The sequence below is a fragment of the Macaca nemestrina genome, chromosome 14 (genome assembly GCF_043159975.1).
Source record: "Macaca nemestrina isolate mMacNem1 chromosome 14, mMacNem.hap1, whole genome shotgun sequence".
In the NCBI taxonomy this organism is placed as follows: domain Eukaryota; kingdom Metazoa; phylum Chordata; class Mammalia; order Primates; family Cercopithecidae; genus Macaca; species Macaca nemestrina.
The window spans coordinates 70,904,945-70,922,476 of NC_092138.1; the positions used below are offsets into that span (position 1 = coordinate 70,904,945).

Below are 17,532 nucleotides of genomic sequence, written 5' to 3' on the forward strand. Positions count from 1 at the left end.
GTAATCCCAGCATTTTGGGAGGCCGAGGTGAGTGGATCACCTGAGGTCAGGAGTTCAAGACCAGCCCTGGCCAAGATGGTGAAACCCACCTCTACTAAAAATACAAAAAATTAGCAAGGTGTGGTGGCGCATGCCTATAATCCCAACTACTTGGGAGGCTGAGGCAGGAGAATCACTTAAACCTGGGAGGCGGAGGTTGTAGTGAGCCGAGATTGTACCACTGCACTCCAACCTGGGTGACAAGAGCAAAACTCTTGTCTCAAAAAAATCAAATCAAATCAAATCAAATCAAATAAAAATTAAGACTTGTAAACCAAACTTCAAAACTTAAAGAATTTGGGTTTTAAATTTAATTTTAATAAGCTACATAGTAATTCTTAAAACCAAAGGAACTGGTGAATAATCTTCCATTTAAAAAGTCACTTTCAAGGATACCAACTCTTACTTAAGTCTTATCCTTCAAAACCTCAATTCTTCCTCTTACATAATGCTTTCCTCTTTTAAAAAGACAGATCTATCATTCAAATTGCTGATTTGTTCTGTTCTACTGGCATAATTTATAAAGAATGTTTCCCTTTTCAAACTTACTTCTCCTATCCAAGATTATAAGCACTTTAAACAAGTATCTTTGAAAAGCTCTCACACAAGGCAGTTCACATATAGTAACTATTGCTGGCTGATGAACTGAATTTTAATAATTATCGGTTTCTTTTTAAATGAACTATTACCTCTGTTACATCCCAATGGTGTAAAAATTGATCCAAATCTGTAAGGTAGAGAAGCACAGGGGAAAGCTGTGTCTGGATGACATGAGGAACTCCTCGAAGGCTCTGAAGCCAAGTCAACTCCTCTTTCGAAAACCCTAATACAGGTAAACAAAGAAAGCCAATTTAAAAAAAAAAGCAGTGACATTTTTCATAATTTTTTTAAAAACAGAGATGACATATGTCTTCAAGTGAACATTCTTTAAGCTACCTTGTTTTCTGAGCTTCTGCATTTCATGCAATATTTATTAAAAAATAAAATGCTAGCAATGAAGACAGTTAAATTCATATAATTACATAAAAGATGTGATCAGACCCAATCTATAATATAGCAAGAAACCGGTTTTACCACTTCTACTAGGGTTTTGACACTTTTACTTAGAGTGAAAAGCATAATCTTTCCAATTAATGGTAGGTTTAAAAAAGCAAATGAGCAAGTAAAAGCAATAATATACTCCTACATATATATCAAATGCTTTAGTTTCTTAGATAATAGCCCTTCAAATGTTTTAAAACTACTCCATCGCCCTAAGTGTTTTTACTTTGACAATACGTGTATAGTTCATTCAACAATTTCTAGTTCCCCTTACCACCTCTATTACACTTGGCCTAACCTACACAAACAACCTGCCAAAGTCACTCCTGAAAGGTAGTTCTCAGAACGATCAGAATACCACTGATGTGGCCCAACCCTATCTACCTTGATGTTCAAATCACTATACTTCTGTAAGCACAACCTAAAGAGGCAGCATCTAGTTTGATAGCCATGTACTGACTCCCAATGAGCTTTCTAAAACCACTAAAATCTTTTTGACAACTACTATTATTAAAACACAAAGCCTCCCCCACCTCAAATGTACACATTCAAAAGTATACAATAAACATATAGGAGCTTACGTTTATCTTCTGAAATATTTATCTTGCTAGATTCAGCATAGTATTGGAACTGTCAAGTTCTTTTTGGACTCTGACACTATATTAACTCTCCTAATTTCAAGTCTTCAGAAAATTTCAAAGAATCCCATCATTATCCAAGTATAAAATGAAAATATTTAAATACTGCATTTAAAATAATAGTAACAGTACATCAAACTTAAAAATACAATAACATGACATTCAAATAATGCTCAGGGTTTTGATACTCATACTATAAGAGATTTAAAGATAAATCATCCATACTCCTGCCTCAGGAGCCTAACAATGTAGGTTAGAAATATTCTTTCGATTTCCACTTACTAATCACAAAAATCACTCCAAGACAGAATATTTATCATCTTCAAAACTGAACCAAACTGATAAAATGGCAAATCTTAGAAGGATAATTGTGATTCACATTAGGTTTTTTCTTTTTTAATCTGGCAAGTGAATGTGGTTACCTGTAAGTGTGGAAAATAAGAAGCTGAAATAGTCCACATCACTCATCATCCAGTCTTTAGCTGAATACTTCCACCCAGAAAATGATGATCTATAAAAAACAAAGGGAGAAGTATTACCAGAAGTGACCAACTTGACAGACTTTTCAAAGGTAGCACAGTATATAACCATTTTTCTTTGCTGAAAACAAGTTTGATTTCATAGCTTAAAACCCATATATGCCTTGTATTAATTTCATATCCAAGGGCTCAGGTACCATAGTAGAAAAGTTTGAAATTCAAACATATTAATACAAACTTTCATTAAAAAGCATACTTGATCAACATATATAGTATAACAGAAGATTTCCATCCCACTTGAAAATCAGACTCTAAGGAGCCAAGATGAAGTTTTGCTTTTCAGTGGTAGGTTCAGCTGCTATGTATTTACTATTTGATTTTTATAGTCTTACCCTCAGCAAATGAGTTATGTTTAAACAAGCTTCAGCTTCCTACATAACTAAGCAAAAGTATCTTAATTAGGTAAAGAAAACTTATCTTTAAAGCCACTGTAAGGCAACTCTGTGTTCTTATTCTTAGTAAAGTTGTAACTAGGTCTATTTCACAATAGTGCAGCTAAGGTATTGGCAGAGGACTCAAAAGGAATAGCTAAATGTAAAGCAGCTTCTCATTAAATGAGAATTATTTGGTTCCTCCTATGAGATGTTTCTAGTGTCTCCTTTAAAAATTCCCTTCAAGGTAAAGCTAGGAAGAAAACAAATGTCAACCATGGGTGTTGCAGAAAGGCTCAGAATAATCAGACAAGCTGATACTAAAAATTTTTTATCACAGACATCTGAATAAATATCAAACAAAATTAGGAACTTCTAATTCACCTATAAGCACTTAGTAATTTTTTTACTGTTATAATAATTGGACTTATATTTATTAATATATATATTTTTTGAGATGGAGTTTCACTCTTGTTGCCCAGGCTGGAGTGCAATGAATGGCATGATCTCAGCTCACTGCAACCTCCACCTCCTGGGTTCAAACGATTCTCCTGCCTCAGCCTCCTGAGTAGCTGGGATTATAGGCGTCCTTAATTTTTGTATTTTTAGTAGAGATGGGGTTTCGCCATGTTGACCAGCCTGGTCTCAAACTCTTGACTTCAGGTGATCCGCCTGCCTTGGTCTCCCAAAGTTCTGGGATTACAGGCGTGAGCCACTGCACCCTGCCTTATTAATATTCTTACGAGGGGACGGGCATAAAATAATGAAAACACTCTTCTTGGGTGTCATTCCCAGGTGATAAGCAAAGGTCTATGGGGCAAGAGCACAAGCTAAGGGGGTTATAAAAAGTACAGATGCTCAACAGAAAGAAGTACAAAATAGTGGTTGGAAAACAAACTATTATCTTCTTGAACTCAATGAAAACAGGAAGCCACTGTGCCATCCAGTGGCCAAAAGGGGCAGCAAATTTATTTAACAGCCTATTTAAAATTCTGACCCTGTGAAAAGTGATAAATGACAAGCAATATAGCACACTGTCTTTAAAACTAAACTATGAAAACCATATATACTTTCCAAGCCTGAACACTTCTGTGAGCAAAAGAGGGTGCTGGTGCTGATTATGCTGGGCCAAAAGGAGTAAAATGGAACTGTTCCTGGCAGACCAGGTCATATGTTCACCCTATTTGAAACCCGAGCCAAACTTCCTGGTACAAGCTAATTTCTCCTTCCTCAGAGATTTTATCTAACACCATGGAGCATCTTTCCATATTTATGCTTTCTGTTCCCCCAATCTGGCTATAAATAAATTGGGGTAGTGGGGTAAGAACTGAGAAAAGGCCACTGGATATTACGATGAAACACCACAAGTAGAATGGTATGAGGAAAACATCAGATTATAAAAAAACTATAACTTGCTGGTAAAAAGGTAGAGACAGCAATTCCAAACACATTTTTTAAAAGCTGAGAGAAACATGAATGATTTCTAGCTGATGGGTTTTTAACACGTGGAATCCCTGCTTAGGTGGTACATGTCCTGCCATTAGACAAATGCTTTAATACAGATGGCAAGGTATCAGAACTACAAAAATTGAGCTAAACTTAATCTCACAGACCAATTAATGTGACAAGATAAAAATCAGAATTGAGTAAAGGAGTATTGCAGAAAAATCAATCTGGCAACAGTGCACAGGATGCATGGGACTGAGAAGCAGTATTTTAAGAGTGTAAGTGGCAAATAATTTAAAAGTTCACTTTTATAGTCATGGTCAAGAAGAGGAGTTATTTTGAATAAAAAACTAAAGATATGAAGTAACCCAACATATATATGTCTGAATGAACTAACCTTCAGTCCTTTTTTTAAGATGGAGTCTCCCTCTGTCACCCAGGGTGAAGTGCAGTGGCACTATCTCAGCTCACTACAACCTCTGCCTCCTGGATTCAAGCAATTCTCCTGCCTCAGCCTCCTTAGTAGCTGGGGTTACATGCACGAGCTGCCATGCCCAGCTAATTTTTGTATTTTTAATAGAGATGGGGTTTCACCACGTTGGCCAGGCTGGTCTCAAACTCCTGACCTCAAGTGATCGCCTGCCTCAGCCTCCCAAAGTGCTGGGATTTACAGGCGTGAGCCACTGCGCCCAGCTAGTCTTATTATGACCCTGTGAAAAGTGATAAAATGATAGTGCCATGGGCTCAACAAGACTAAAAAGTCCTAATTTTGTATTATTTTTAAAAAGGGACTACTTTAGATGGGAATAGTACACCTATATAGAGAGAAGTCTACTAATGGACTCTGTACAAATACTAAAAAGCAAAATTTAATTTGGCAGACTTTAACTACAATGACAATCGTTTAAATATGAGTCCATATTATCAGTATTTGTAAAATTAATATATTTTCCCAATTCTCGCCACTCATCGCCACAAAAAGATAAAAGAAAAAAAAAAAAAACCCAAGATTTTAAAAAACATCCTTGACAAAAGTTACTAAACATAAGTGAACAGATGTTGAGGAAGACATTAAATGCATCTTCCAAGGAGAATCAATTTCAAGAAACATTCAAGGGGTGATTTAACTGAACTGAATCTAAGTTATAGCTAAGGAACAGAGTGCCCTCTACTGGAAGTCAAATAAAAAACAAGCACTTAAGTTACAAAAAATTTTATAAATTTAACTTTTAAAAGGCCTAGCACTTTGCTTACACAAAACAAAGTGCAGTTTTTTTAATATCTTAAAAAAAAAAAAAAAAAAAAACTAATCAACATTTAAAATTCTTAAAAAGTATGTCCAGGCCCCTTTAATGGGCATATACAAGGAAGAAATAAACCTAGAATTTTTAAATACAAACAATATTTTATTTATGTTTTGTTCTCTGTTTTGGTAAAAGGCAAATTTACTGTCAGTTTTGAAGCACACTTCCGGTGACCAGAGTTAAATATCTGTCCTACACTGGTATGAAGAAAGTCTATTAAGAGTAAGCTACTCTTATCTACCTGAGATAGGGGATCTATACAAGAAAACTTTTCAACTACAGCCTAGATTTCTATTTCTGCCTAAAACCACATCAGACCCTTCCCATCAGACCCTTCCCACAACCAGTAATACTGCTGAATACTAAAATACTATGACTGAAGATATACACATGAGGATACTTCCAACACAAGCAGTATCAAACCTTTCAGAGTTTCAGAGTAAAATGGCTATGGAAAATGGCATGTAGTGTTAGCTACTTTGGAGGCCAAGGCGGGAGGATCTCTTGAGCCCAAGAGTTCAAAGCTGCAGTGAGCTATGATCATGCCATTTGCACTCCAATCTGGGTAAGAGTGAGAACTTGTCTCTTGAAATATTAAAACTTTTTTTTTTTTGAGACGGAGTCTCGCTCTGTCACCCAGGCTGGAGTGCAGTGGCACCATCTCGGCTCACTGCAACCTCCGCCTCCTGGGTTCAAGCAATTCTTCTGCCTCAGCCTCCTGAGTAGCTGAGACTACAGGCATGTATCACCATGCCTAACTAAGTTTTGTATTTTTGGTAGAGATGGCGTTTCACCATGCTGGCCAGGCTGGTCTCAAACTCCTGACCTCGTGATCTGCCCACCTTGGCCTCCCAAAGTGCTGGGATTACAGGCGTGAGCCACCGCGCCTGGCAAAACTTTTTAAGAAAGGTTAAAATGGTAAATTTTATGTTATGTTTATTATACCACCAGGAAAACAGAGAGATTACAAGTAATTCCTGGTCTCAGTCCACAAGCTTATTTAATTCACCAGCTACATTAAATTCTGAGCTCTCTGAAGAAAAGGTCTATATTGCAATTCCGTAACAACAAAGGTTTGAAGTATGGACACCCCCACCTACCAATAAATCCCTTACTACACACTTTTGTTAATTCTATTTCAACTCTTATTCCAACCTATCTATAAAAATTATTAACCAAGTAATTTGAAACAGTCTTACTCTTGTAAACTTACTCTACCTAGTGATATCAACAGTTTTAACTGTTGCATTAAGAGTAAATGAAGGTAGTATATGCGACTTCAAAAGCCTTCCATAATTCACAAATTACCAGTAAAAGGGGGAAAAGATTATACACTTAAAATACAGCTCACTTCAGCATGCTACCTCATGTGCAGTATCCCGATAAGCATGGCAGCCAAACTTGAACTGAGTCTTCCCATAATACAGCAACGACTTAACCGAGAAAGCAGATCAGCAGGCAGACTGGGTAGGAAATACACAAGCTGAACCAAACGCTGCTGAGAGTCTGCAGGGAGAACCACCACAGCACCTTCTTGTGGATCTAGTGAGGTGGATAGACATATTAACATCAACTATGAAAGACAAGCAAACCAGAGATTAATAAAGCAGATCAATTACTTCCAGTGAATTATAGGCTAACATTTTATGCTGAATTTTATGCTGAATATCAATTACATAAAAGCATAATTATATTAATATCATCAAACACTTATGTACAGCTTGTTAAGCTACTGCATAAAATAAAATACCAAACATAATTTATTTAAAGATTTAATATCCAAGTGTCTTGTTAGAAATAAAAACTTTCATGGGGGTAAAGAGGAAAAGAGATTGGGCACAAAGTAAACAAGCAATTTTGCTAAACAGTGACAATTACAACATCAACCTGACTTAAAGCAAAAGACTTGGTTTGCTGTGTGTATATATACACCTACATATATATGACCAATATTGAAAAATACGTATTTAAAACTATAACCCACAAAAGGTGGAAAACACTCAAATGTTCATCACTAGACAAATGGATAAATACCAGTGACATATCCATACAACAAAATACTACTCAACAATAAAAAGGAATAAAGTATTGAAAATACTATGCTAAGTGAAACAAGCCAGACACAAAAGGCCCCATGTTATGTAATTCCATTTATAAGAAATATCCATGATAGGCAAATCCATATAGACAGAAAGTAGATGAGTGATTTCGAGGGGCTGGGGGAAGGAAGGAGTAAGGATGAACTTTCAATCAGTACAAGTTTCTTTCTGGGGTGATAAAAATGTTTTAGAATTAGACAGTGGTGATAGTTGCACAACCTTAGGAATATAGTTTTTAAAATTCATGGCCGGGCGCGGTGGCTCAAGCCTGTAATCCCAGCACTTTGGGAGGCCGAGGTGGGCGGATCACAAGGTCAGGAGATCGAGACCACAGTGAAACCCCGTCTCTACTAAAAATACAAAAAATTAGCCGGGCGCGGTGGCGGGCGCCTGTAGTCCCAGCTACTCGGGAGGCTGAGGCAGGAGAATGGCGTGAACCCGGGAGGCGGAGCTTGCAGTGAGCCGAGATCGCGCCACTGCACTCCAGCCTGGGCAACAGCGTGAGACTCCGTCTCAAAAAAAAAAAATAAATAAATAAATAAATAAAATAAATAAATAAAATTCATTTAACTGTATACTGTAAAATGGTGAATTTCACAGTATGTGAATATTTCGATAATGATATGTATACATACATCTCAGTTATGTTTTAATAATTCTGCTTAAAATATTAGTTAAGTCAGTTCCAGATGAATAAAGAATATATGAAAGTCATACAAGATATTCATTATAATTAAATAATAAAGATACGTCTTGCCATCAGAGCAAAAGAATTTTTAAGTATCAGATTAGTTTTGAATTTATGAATAGCAAGTGGTTTGAAAGACAATTTAAGAATGCAATAAGCATCAACAATCATTAATCTTCTATATCCTAATACTGAAAATGAATTTGCTGTCTGATATTTTGTTTTGGCAATTTAACCATGGTATTACTAATTTAAACTAAGGGAAAGGCAAAACTACAGAGCTCCCCTTAAAAACTTCTTTTGTGTATCAGGGTGGACCAATGAATACCTACACCATTTAACAAATGAACTCTTACCATAAATTCGGAGGGCAGTAGCTTGTAAACTTTTTAGTAATTCTTTATTTGCTCGTGCTGCAGCGGTATGAATGATATCAATAAGCTGTGTAGAAAGCTCAGGATTTCGGGAGCCAAGATGAGCAAGTTGCAATGGTAAACCAGCCAGCCAACGGGACAGCACTTTACTACGATATCTTAGAAAGACCAAAGACATCTTTGTAATTCTCAAAGACAAGGGAAATAAATTTAAACAAAAAAAAAAAAAAAAATTTTAAATATATCACAAAGTGACTAATTATGTACCAATAATACCAAATTTATTCATTTAAACATTTGAGAACCCACAAGATGCCAGCATCATTTTCCAAGGCTTTACGCACTAAATTAACGTTAACTGGGGCAGTATCTAAATTGTATTCTTATTTTCAAGGATAAAGACACTTAACTATTTATCCTAATTGGTGGTGTTATACTTTATTAACAAATGTACACATTCACCGTAAGTTGCTCCCATACAAAATGGCTTCAAACTTGTGCTATTTTTATTTCTTTAGAATACTTGCTGGAGTGCAAATGTCTTGAATAACAGTGAACATTTTTACTAGGTCCCCTGAAAGGTTGGTGATTGTATCATGGACTTTGCTGTCAAGACAGACCTGAACTTAAGTCTCAGCTCTGCTACACATTAGCTTCATAATACTCGCCAATTTATTTATTTTCTGCTTCCTTCTGTAAAATGGAAGCTAACAGTATTCACCTCACAGTAGCAGTATGAAGATTACTGAGATTATGTAAAGTACTTGGCTTAAATACCCAAATACGTTACAACAACTACCTACATATGTTAGGTCTCCCAAATCTGTATCTTCCTCTCAAACATTTCTGACTATGCCAAATAAACCTCAAACTCACCTTACTGAAAAATTCCTTAGTCCACTCTTTTGTTGTCTCTCTCTGATAGCACCAAACTAAGCCAGAAACTTTCTCATCTTCTATTGCCCTCACTCTTATCCCATATGCCTCAATATGTCACTAATGGCTAGAGATTCAACCTCCATAATTTTTACGGGAAGGGAAGAGAAAGGGCTAAGATGGTTCCAACTGTCCCTTAGCTATAAGTGGACAGGTGGAAATGCATGCCTAAGCAGTCTTTTATCTGTTCAGATATGGGTATAAAGTTTACTGGCACTTTATGTATGCTTCTTTTAAAATTTTATATCATTTCCTAAATGCAAACAAGTAGGATTAAAAAGAATGAACTTCTCCAAAGATTTAATCTCTCTAAAATTATTTAAATATTTAAACAGACTACAGAAAAACTCAGCAAGAGAAAAAGGAAAAATAACAAGATTTTACCTGAATCTACAAGATCTCAGTTCTTCTGTCTGATAGATTTTACTGAAAAACTTCAATAACAAAGTCCGAACTGGAAGGATAAGGCCCCTCTGCTGATATAATGTATAAACTGCCTTAATAAGAGTCTCTGTGTCCTCTACAAACAGAAAGAAAACAACTTGCATATGAATCAAAAAATGTTTAACAGCCCCCAAATTCCTCTGAATGCACCGAAATACTTTGTTCCTATGGCAAAGCCAATTTTAGCCACAAACTGACAACTACCATTGAAGTCCTATAGCAATGGCCTAATAAAAAAGTCAAACCAATCAGTAGTTACAGTATAAATTTTCTTAACAACAAACCTAGGAATGACAAAAACCGGAATATCAGAAAGGTGATTTAGATGGGAACTACATAGGAAAACTTTGTGTTTAAATCAAAGAATAAGTAAGCCACTCTAAAACTGACTTAATATAACTTAACATCAAGCTAGAAGAAAGGTAAAGAGACAGGGAAGATTCATGCCATATGAGTCAAGGGAAAAAGTTCTCAAATTCTACTCAAACTAGATAAGAAGAGGGTAGAGTCTTTGTCAATTTGCTTCAGAGTGGACCTACCCACTTACAGATACTCTGAGCCATAAACAATTTCAGTGTTCAAGTAGACAGTAGCTACCTTTTAGGGCTTGAATATAATTAGCCTGACTACATGGAATGTTTACAAGCCATCATTTCAAAGCTAGACCTTAAGATAGCACATGTAAGAGCTCCACTCTTAAATAAGGGCAAAGTAGCATCACCTACCTCTGTTTGGTTGTATTTGCATTAACCTCCAGGATACTCCCAGCAATCTGTTCAGTTGCTTACTATTTAGCCTAGAGCCATCTTCAAGGGTCTCTGTTACAAATTTCCTTATCATTTCTATCCAACTGCAATCCTTCTGCAAAGTTGACGCATTTGCCAGGGAGACCATGATATCAGACAGTGTTAAATTCAGTAAGAGATGATCTATGTTATTGGAGAGAACTGTGCAATGCTTGATGCTAGAAACAAAGACACACACATCTATAAAGCGTTACGTCTACCATGACTGCTTCATTAGAATACTTAAAATAATCTATCGGTGGAGTTTTAAAAAATTCCGTTCTAGGATTAATAGACGGCCAAGAAGATAGGTGCATAGGCAAGACTTAGGCCACAGTTCTACAAATAAACCATTTCATTATGGAATCAGAGTTGTTAAGAAGGTACAGAGTGTATACAGCTCAATTCATTACTCAAGGTGCTATTCATACAAAATGTAAATGTCCTTTTAATATTGCCTGGGAACTTGAAAGATAAAACTTAAAAACCCTGACACACCTGATTTAAGGCAGATAATTACATTTGGATGTAAATCACAGCAGATCTTGGCTCTGCTTTTAACTAATCATCTGACTTAAAAGAATCACTAGTCTTTCCTGGCCATAACTTTCTCATACGTGAAATAAGGAGACATATCCAGGTAAGCACTGATTTGAAACAATTCTATAATTCACATATTAATATCGGTTTATTCACTCTAGCCAAACAAAACACAATTTCAAAAAACCTCAAATAAAATATTTTAATAAAAACAAAATTTGCAACTTGGAACATACTCATTTCAGACTGTGGTATATTCAACAGCAGAGCTTACTTCTTTCATGTTTAGAAAAACACAAAGCTGGCCGGGAGCGGTGGCTCAAGCCTGTAATCCCAGCACTTTGGGAGGCCGAGGCGGGCGGATCACAAGGTCAGGAGATCGAGACCACAGTGAAACCCCGTCTCTACTAAAAATACAAAAAATTAGCCGGGCGCGGTGGCGGGCGCCTGTAGTCCCAGCTACTCAGGAGGCTGAGGCAGGAGAATGGCGGGAACCCGGGAGGCGGAGCTTGCAGTGAGCCGAGATCACGCCACTGCACTCCAGCCTGGGCAACAGCGTGAGACTCCGTCTCAAAAAAAAAAAAAAAAGAAAAAAAAAAAAAAAAGAAAAACACAAAGCTGGCTGGACGTGGTGGCCCATGCCTGTAATCCCAGTGTTTTGGGAGGATGAACTGGGAAGACTGCTTGAGGCCAGGAGTTGGAGACTAGCCTGGAAAACACAGCAAGATCCCATCTCTACACAAAATAAAAGTAAAATTAAGGCTGGGCACGAGAGCTCATGCCTGTAATCCCAGCACTTTGGGAAGCCGAAGCGGGTGGATCACCTGAGGTGAGGAGTTCAAGACCACCCTGACCGACATGGTGAAACCCTTGTCTCCACTAAACACAAAAAAAATTAGCCGGGTGTGGTGGCACATGCCTGTAATCCCAGCTACTTGGGAGGCTGAGGCAGGAGAATCACTTGAACCCAGGAGGCGGAGGTTGCAGTGAGCCGAGATTGCGCCGTTGCGCTCCAGCCTGGGCAACAAGAGCGAAAACTCCATCTCAAAAAATAAATAAATAAAAATAAAATAAGCCAGGCATGCTGGCAAGTGCCTGTAGTCCTAGCTACTCAGAAGGCCGAGGCAGGAGCATCATTTAAGCCCAGGAGTTTGACGTTACAGTGAGCTATGATCACACAACTGCACTCCAACCTGGGCAACAAAGAGAGACCCTATCATTAAAACACAGAAAAGAAAAATATAAATTTGACTGAAGCCATAAATATCTCAAGTCAATCAATTTTAAAGGAAAAGATTAATCGTAGTTAGTCTTGAGCAAGGGCACAGTAGTGAGGAACCACAAATACATGAGAAGGGAAATAAAAGAAATCTGGCATTATCAAGCATCAAATGTAAGACCAGGAATGACAAATGAGCCTGGAAAGGTAAAATGGAACCAGGTTACAAAGAGCCAGAAGCTAAAGACATCAAAACTAATTCTGTAAGCAAAGGAATAACATGGTTGCAAGCTTCTTTCAGAGACATGATTGTGTGGCTACAAAAGGGAAAATCAGAGTTACAAACTACAAACAAAGAAGCAGTTGTGGGGCTACTACAGCACTCCAAGCAAGAGATGGCAAGTCCAAGAACCAGGGTCAATGCTGATATGAACTGGGAGAAGGAGGGCATTTAGAAAGAACAAAAATTAGCCAGATTTGAAATATGCTTAAATATATACAAATATATGAGTCTGAAGATGGTGGAGACAGGAGGAGTAGTCATCAAGGGTTCTAACAGTAGTGACTAAATTGATAGAGATGATGAAGAAAAAGGAGCAGAGAGATCTAGAAATTAATTCTCTGTTGGATATGTTGAGCCTAAAGGATCATAATCAAATCCAGATGGAGATGGCCAACAGACAACTCAGTGTACAAGTCTGACACTGGAAGAAGTCTGAGCTATTTAATAGAAATTACCCACATGACTGCTCCTAGCTTCAAAGAAAGCTGGGAAATCTGTTTTTTATTTTGTGTAGTGACACGTTCAGATGAAAATTAGGAATCCTATCATTAAGAAAAGAGACAGTAAACACTGGGATAGACTTGAAACATTTCTTCCCCACAGGCAGAGCTTTGGAAAATTTACCCTAACTTTATCTCAGGCAGCATAATCTATTACGATCCAGAAAGTCTCAATGGACATCTGCAAACTTGGGAGAGTTCCTTCTGCTCCTCCAATAACATATACAGAAATTTCAAAGACTAAATATACCAACAATTCTAGGAGGAAGGCAGATCCCTGAAGAAACTTCAATTTCCAGTAAAAGTAGTATAGGTAATTACAATATTGCTGAAAATAACTAGAAGTGCAAGATTCCAGCACTCAAGGTTTAGTCCTGAGGGCAACTGCCAGTGCAAAAGAAAAAAGCTGCAAAACTAAGGCAACCTTTTAGTGGCCCCACAAGAAAAGGAAGTCAAAAGTCAAAGCCTAGGGCCGACCAAGACATCCCTACCTTTTTTTTTTTTGGAGACAGAGTGTTGCTCTGTCGCCCAGGCTGGAGTGCAGTGGCACGATCCTCCCACCTCAGCCTCCTGGGTAGCTGGGGTTACAGGAACATGCCACCACACCCCACTAATTTTGTATTTTTAGTAGAGATGGGGCCTTCACCATGTTGGCCAGGCTGGTCTCGAACTCCTGACCTCAAGTGATCCACCCGCCTTGGCCTCCAAAAAGGATGAGATTACAGGTGGGAGACACTGTGCCGGGACAACATCCCTTCCTTGAGCTTGGCCCTTTAAGGTTTCTCTCCCAGGAAAGTAAAAGTAACTCAAGATAAACTTGAATCCTAGTTCTGCATCATTCTAGCAGTTTAAAGAATAATTCTTCCCAAACTAATCTATAGATAGATTCAACACAATCCAAATCAAAGTTCTAGCAAGCTATTTTGTAACTGTTGACAAACTAATTCTGAAGTCTACATGGTAACGTCAAAGACCCAGAATACCAAACATAAGACTAAAGCAAAACAAGCTGGGCATGGTGGCTCATGCCTGTAATCCCAACACTTTGGGAGGCCAAGGTGGGAGGAGCCCTTGAGCCCAGTTGAAAATCAGCCTAGGCAACATAAGGAGACCTCATTAAAAAAAAAAAAAAAAAAAAAAAAACTCTAAAGCAAAACAAAGCTGGAAGACTCACATGCCCTATTTTCAAGACTCACAATAAAGCTACAATAAGCAAGACAAGATGGTATTGATGAAACAACAAACATACATAAATTAATGGAACACAGTCCCAAAACAAACCCATGAAAATACAGTCAACTGAATTTTGACAAATGAGCAAAGGAAATTTAATGGATAAAGTATAGTCTTTCCAATGAGTGGTGATGGAACAATTGGAAAGAATTCTAGAACTGAAAAATAAAAAATGAAAATTCCGTGGACTTATGTTTGACTACAACTGAATAAAACTAAATAATTAAAAACTGGAAGGGATAAAGAAAAGATTAAAAAATAGGTGGCGGATTCAATAAGTAGATGTAACATGCATTAAATTAGTCTTGAAAGGAAAGAAGAGAAATTGGCAAATGTTTAAAAGATAATACGTTTTTCAGAACTGATGAAGACATTTCATTCAAGATTCAAGATTGATCAGTTAAGTCCACTGAATCCCAAGCAGAATAAACAGAAAAGAAAACCACACCTGGATACATCACTGTGAAACTGCAGAAAATGAAAGACAAGAAGAAAAACTTTAGGGGAAAAAAAAAAACACAGGTAACTCCTAAAGTATCAATAGTTAAGACTCATAGCTGACTTCTTAACGTAACAATGGAAACCAGGAGACAGTAAAATATCGTCAGTGTGCTCAAAGAAAATAACTGCCAAACCTTTATTAACCCTGCTAAAACATTCTTCAAAAATGCGAGAGAAATACATTTTTATGGGGGGAGAAAAAATGAACTAAAGAAGACTCTAAATGATCCCAGGCAGGACTGAGATACATGAAAAACATGAAGAACAAAAAGGTAGTAAATATAATGACAGAATTCATAGTGGTAGACAGAAGTTTACTAAAGTATCAATTTTTGCTTGAAAGCTCAAATTTTATCAGTGGCAACAAATGCCATTTGTTTTCCTGGAACTAATAGCCTCACTTTGTTCTTTTTTTTTTTTTTTTTTTCTGAGATGGAGTCTCACTTTGTCACCCAGGCTGGAGCACAGTGGCACTATCTTGGCTCACTGCAACCTCTGCCTCTGGGCTTCAAGTGATTCTGCCACCTCAGCCTCCCAAGTATCAGGGGTTACAGGCGTGCGCCATGACACTTGGCTTATTTTTGTATTTTTAATAAAGACAGGGTTTCACCATGTTGGCCAGGCCGGTCTCGAACCCTTGACCTCAGGTGATCTGCCCGCCTTTGCCTCCCAAAGTGCTGGGATTACAGGTGTGAGCCACTGCGCCTGGCCAGTCACTTTGTTTTTTGTGAAAGCATGTGCCAAATACCCAAATCTGAATAACCACTGTTTGTCAGTCATTTTCTTCAAGTTAAAATCTAGTCCATTCCAGGAAAATACAAGTAGGAAAATCCCACAGGGCTATTTCCTTGAGACAATCATAGTTCTTTGATATGCAGCAGAAATGCTTTATGTACACTTGCCATTCATCACACAGAATATTAAAAATATGCATTCTCAAGGGTCATGACTTTTTTATTCTTTTTGGAGGAGTCTCACTCTGCCACCCAGGCTGGAGCGCAGTGGTGTGACCTCGGCTCACGGCAATGTCCATCTCCAGGGATCAAGTGATTCTCCTGCCTCCCGAGTAGCTGGGACTACAGGCGCCTGCCACCACACCTGGCTAATTTTTTGTATTTTTGGTAGAGACAGGGTTTCACCGTGTTAGCCAGGATGGTCTCAGTCTCCTAACCTCGTGGTCTGCCCACCTCAGCCTCCCAAAGTGCTGGGATTACAGACGTGAGCCACCGCACCAGGACAAGGGTCATGACTTAATACAATCACTTAGGTTTACTGCTTATTAAGGACCTTCTTAATGAAACTGGCTTGTTGTTTTTTTAAACCGTGAGTGTATGGTGGTGAAGAATACAATGTCTACTAGTACAGTTTGGTGCCACTGTCTTAATTCATCCTAAGATACTAGCAGTTTTACCCACCATTGCTTTTGTATCATTAGTGCAAATGTCAAAACAATGAAAAATGCAAAGAATGTCTTTTTTTGAGATAGATGGTGATGATCACACAAAATGTGAAAGTACTTAATGCCACTGAACTGTACACTTAAAAAGTGGTTTAAATGGTTAATGTTATATATATTTTACCCCAATAAAAATAAATTATATCATTTTTAACTTTGTATTTCAACCTGAGATTTAAAAATGTAGATATCAGGTTAAAAATACAGGCTGGGCACGGTGGCTCGCCTGAGGTCAGGAGTTGGAAACCAGCCTGACCAAGATGGTGAAACCCTGTCTCTACTAGATACAAAAAATTAGCTGGGTGTGGTGGCGCATGCCTATAATCCCTGCTACTTGGGAGGCTGAGGCAGAAGAATTGCTTGAACCCAGGAGGTAGAGGTTGCAGTGAGCCGGGATCGTGCCACTGCACTCCAGCCTGGACGACAAGAATGAAACTGTCTCAAAAAAAAATAAATAAATAAATAATAAAAATACATTAGGGGTACATGAATAAGAAGTGCGAGCAACACTGGCCTAGATCAGGGGTCCCCAACCCCAGACCACAGACTGGCACCGGTCCATGGCCTGTTTGGAACCAGGCCACACAACAGGAGGGGAGCGGCAGGCGAATTAAGATTGTTCTGTATTTACAGCCGCTCCCCATTGCTCACATTACTGCCTGAGCTCTGCCTCCTGTCATATCAGTAGTGGCATTAGATTCTCATAGGAGCATGAACCCTATTGTGAACTGTGCATGCAAGGGATCTACACTGCATGCTCCTTATAAGAATCTAACGCCTGAAGATCTGTCACTGTCTCCCATTACCCCCAGATAGGACTGTCTAGTTGCAGGAAAACAAGCTCAGAGCTCCCACTGATTCTACATTATGGTGAATTATATAACTGTTTCATTACATATTACAATGTAATAATAATAGAAATAAAGCGCACAATAAATGTAATGCACTTGAATCATCCCAAAAACCAATCCTCCCACCTCAAGTCCGTGGAAACATTGTTTTCCATGAAGCCAGTCCCTCATTAGCAAAATGGTTGGGGACCATTGGTCTAGACCACTGTTGACTTCCCTAACTTTGATTTGTGCTGCTGTTCATA

At 38.1% G+C, this 17,532-nt stretch overlaps 2 protein-coding genes across 5 annotated transcripts in view; one reads left to right on the forward strand and one right to left on the reverse strand.

The window, feature by feature from the left end:
- LOC105480968 (inversin) overlaps positions 1-17,532 on the forward strand; it is a 321,354-nt gene that overhangs the window by 301,352 nt on the left and 2,470 nt on the right. The window lies entirely within an intron of this gene.
- LOC105480967 (testis expressed 10) overlaps positions 1-17,532 on the reverse strand; it is a 51,986-nt gene that overhangs the window by 18,297 nt on the left and 16,157 nt on the right. For 2 of the 3 annotated variants that reach the window (XM_011740187.3, XM_011740188.3), the window contains exons 6-11: positions 10,645-10,883; positions 9,860-9,995; positions 8,522-8,697; positions 6,743-6,920; positions 2,141-2,229; positions 729-862 (exon numbers count right to left, since the gene is read on the reverse strand). In XM_011740187.3, the coding sequence (XP_011738489.2) occupies positions 729-862; positions 2,141-2,229; positions 6,743-6,920; positions 8,522-8,697; positions 9,860-9,995; positions 10,645-10,883 (952 nt within the window). The remainder of the gene's footprint in view (positions 1-728; positions 863-2,140; positions 2,230-6,742; positions 6,921-8,521; positions 8,698-9,859; positions 9,996-10,644; positions 10,884-17,532) is intronic. The other variant, XM_024792626.2, reaches the window with a different exon arrangement.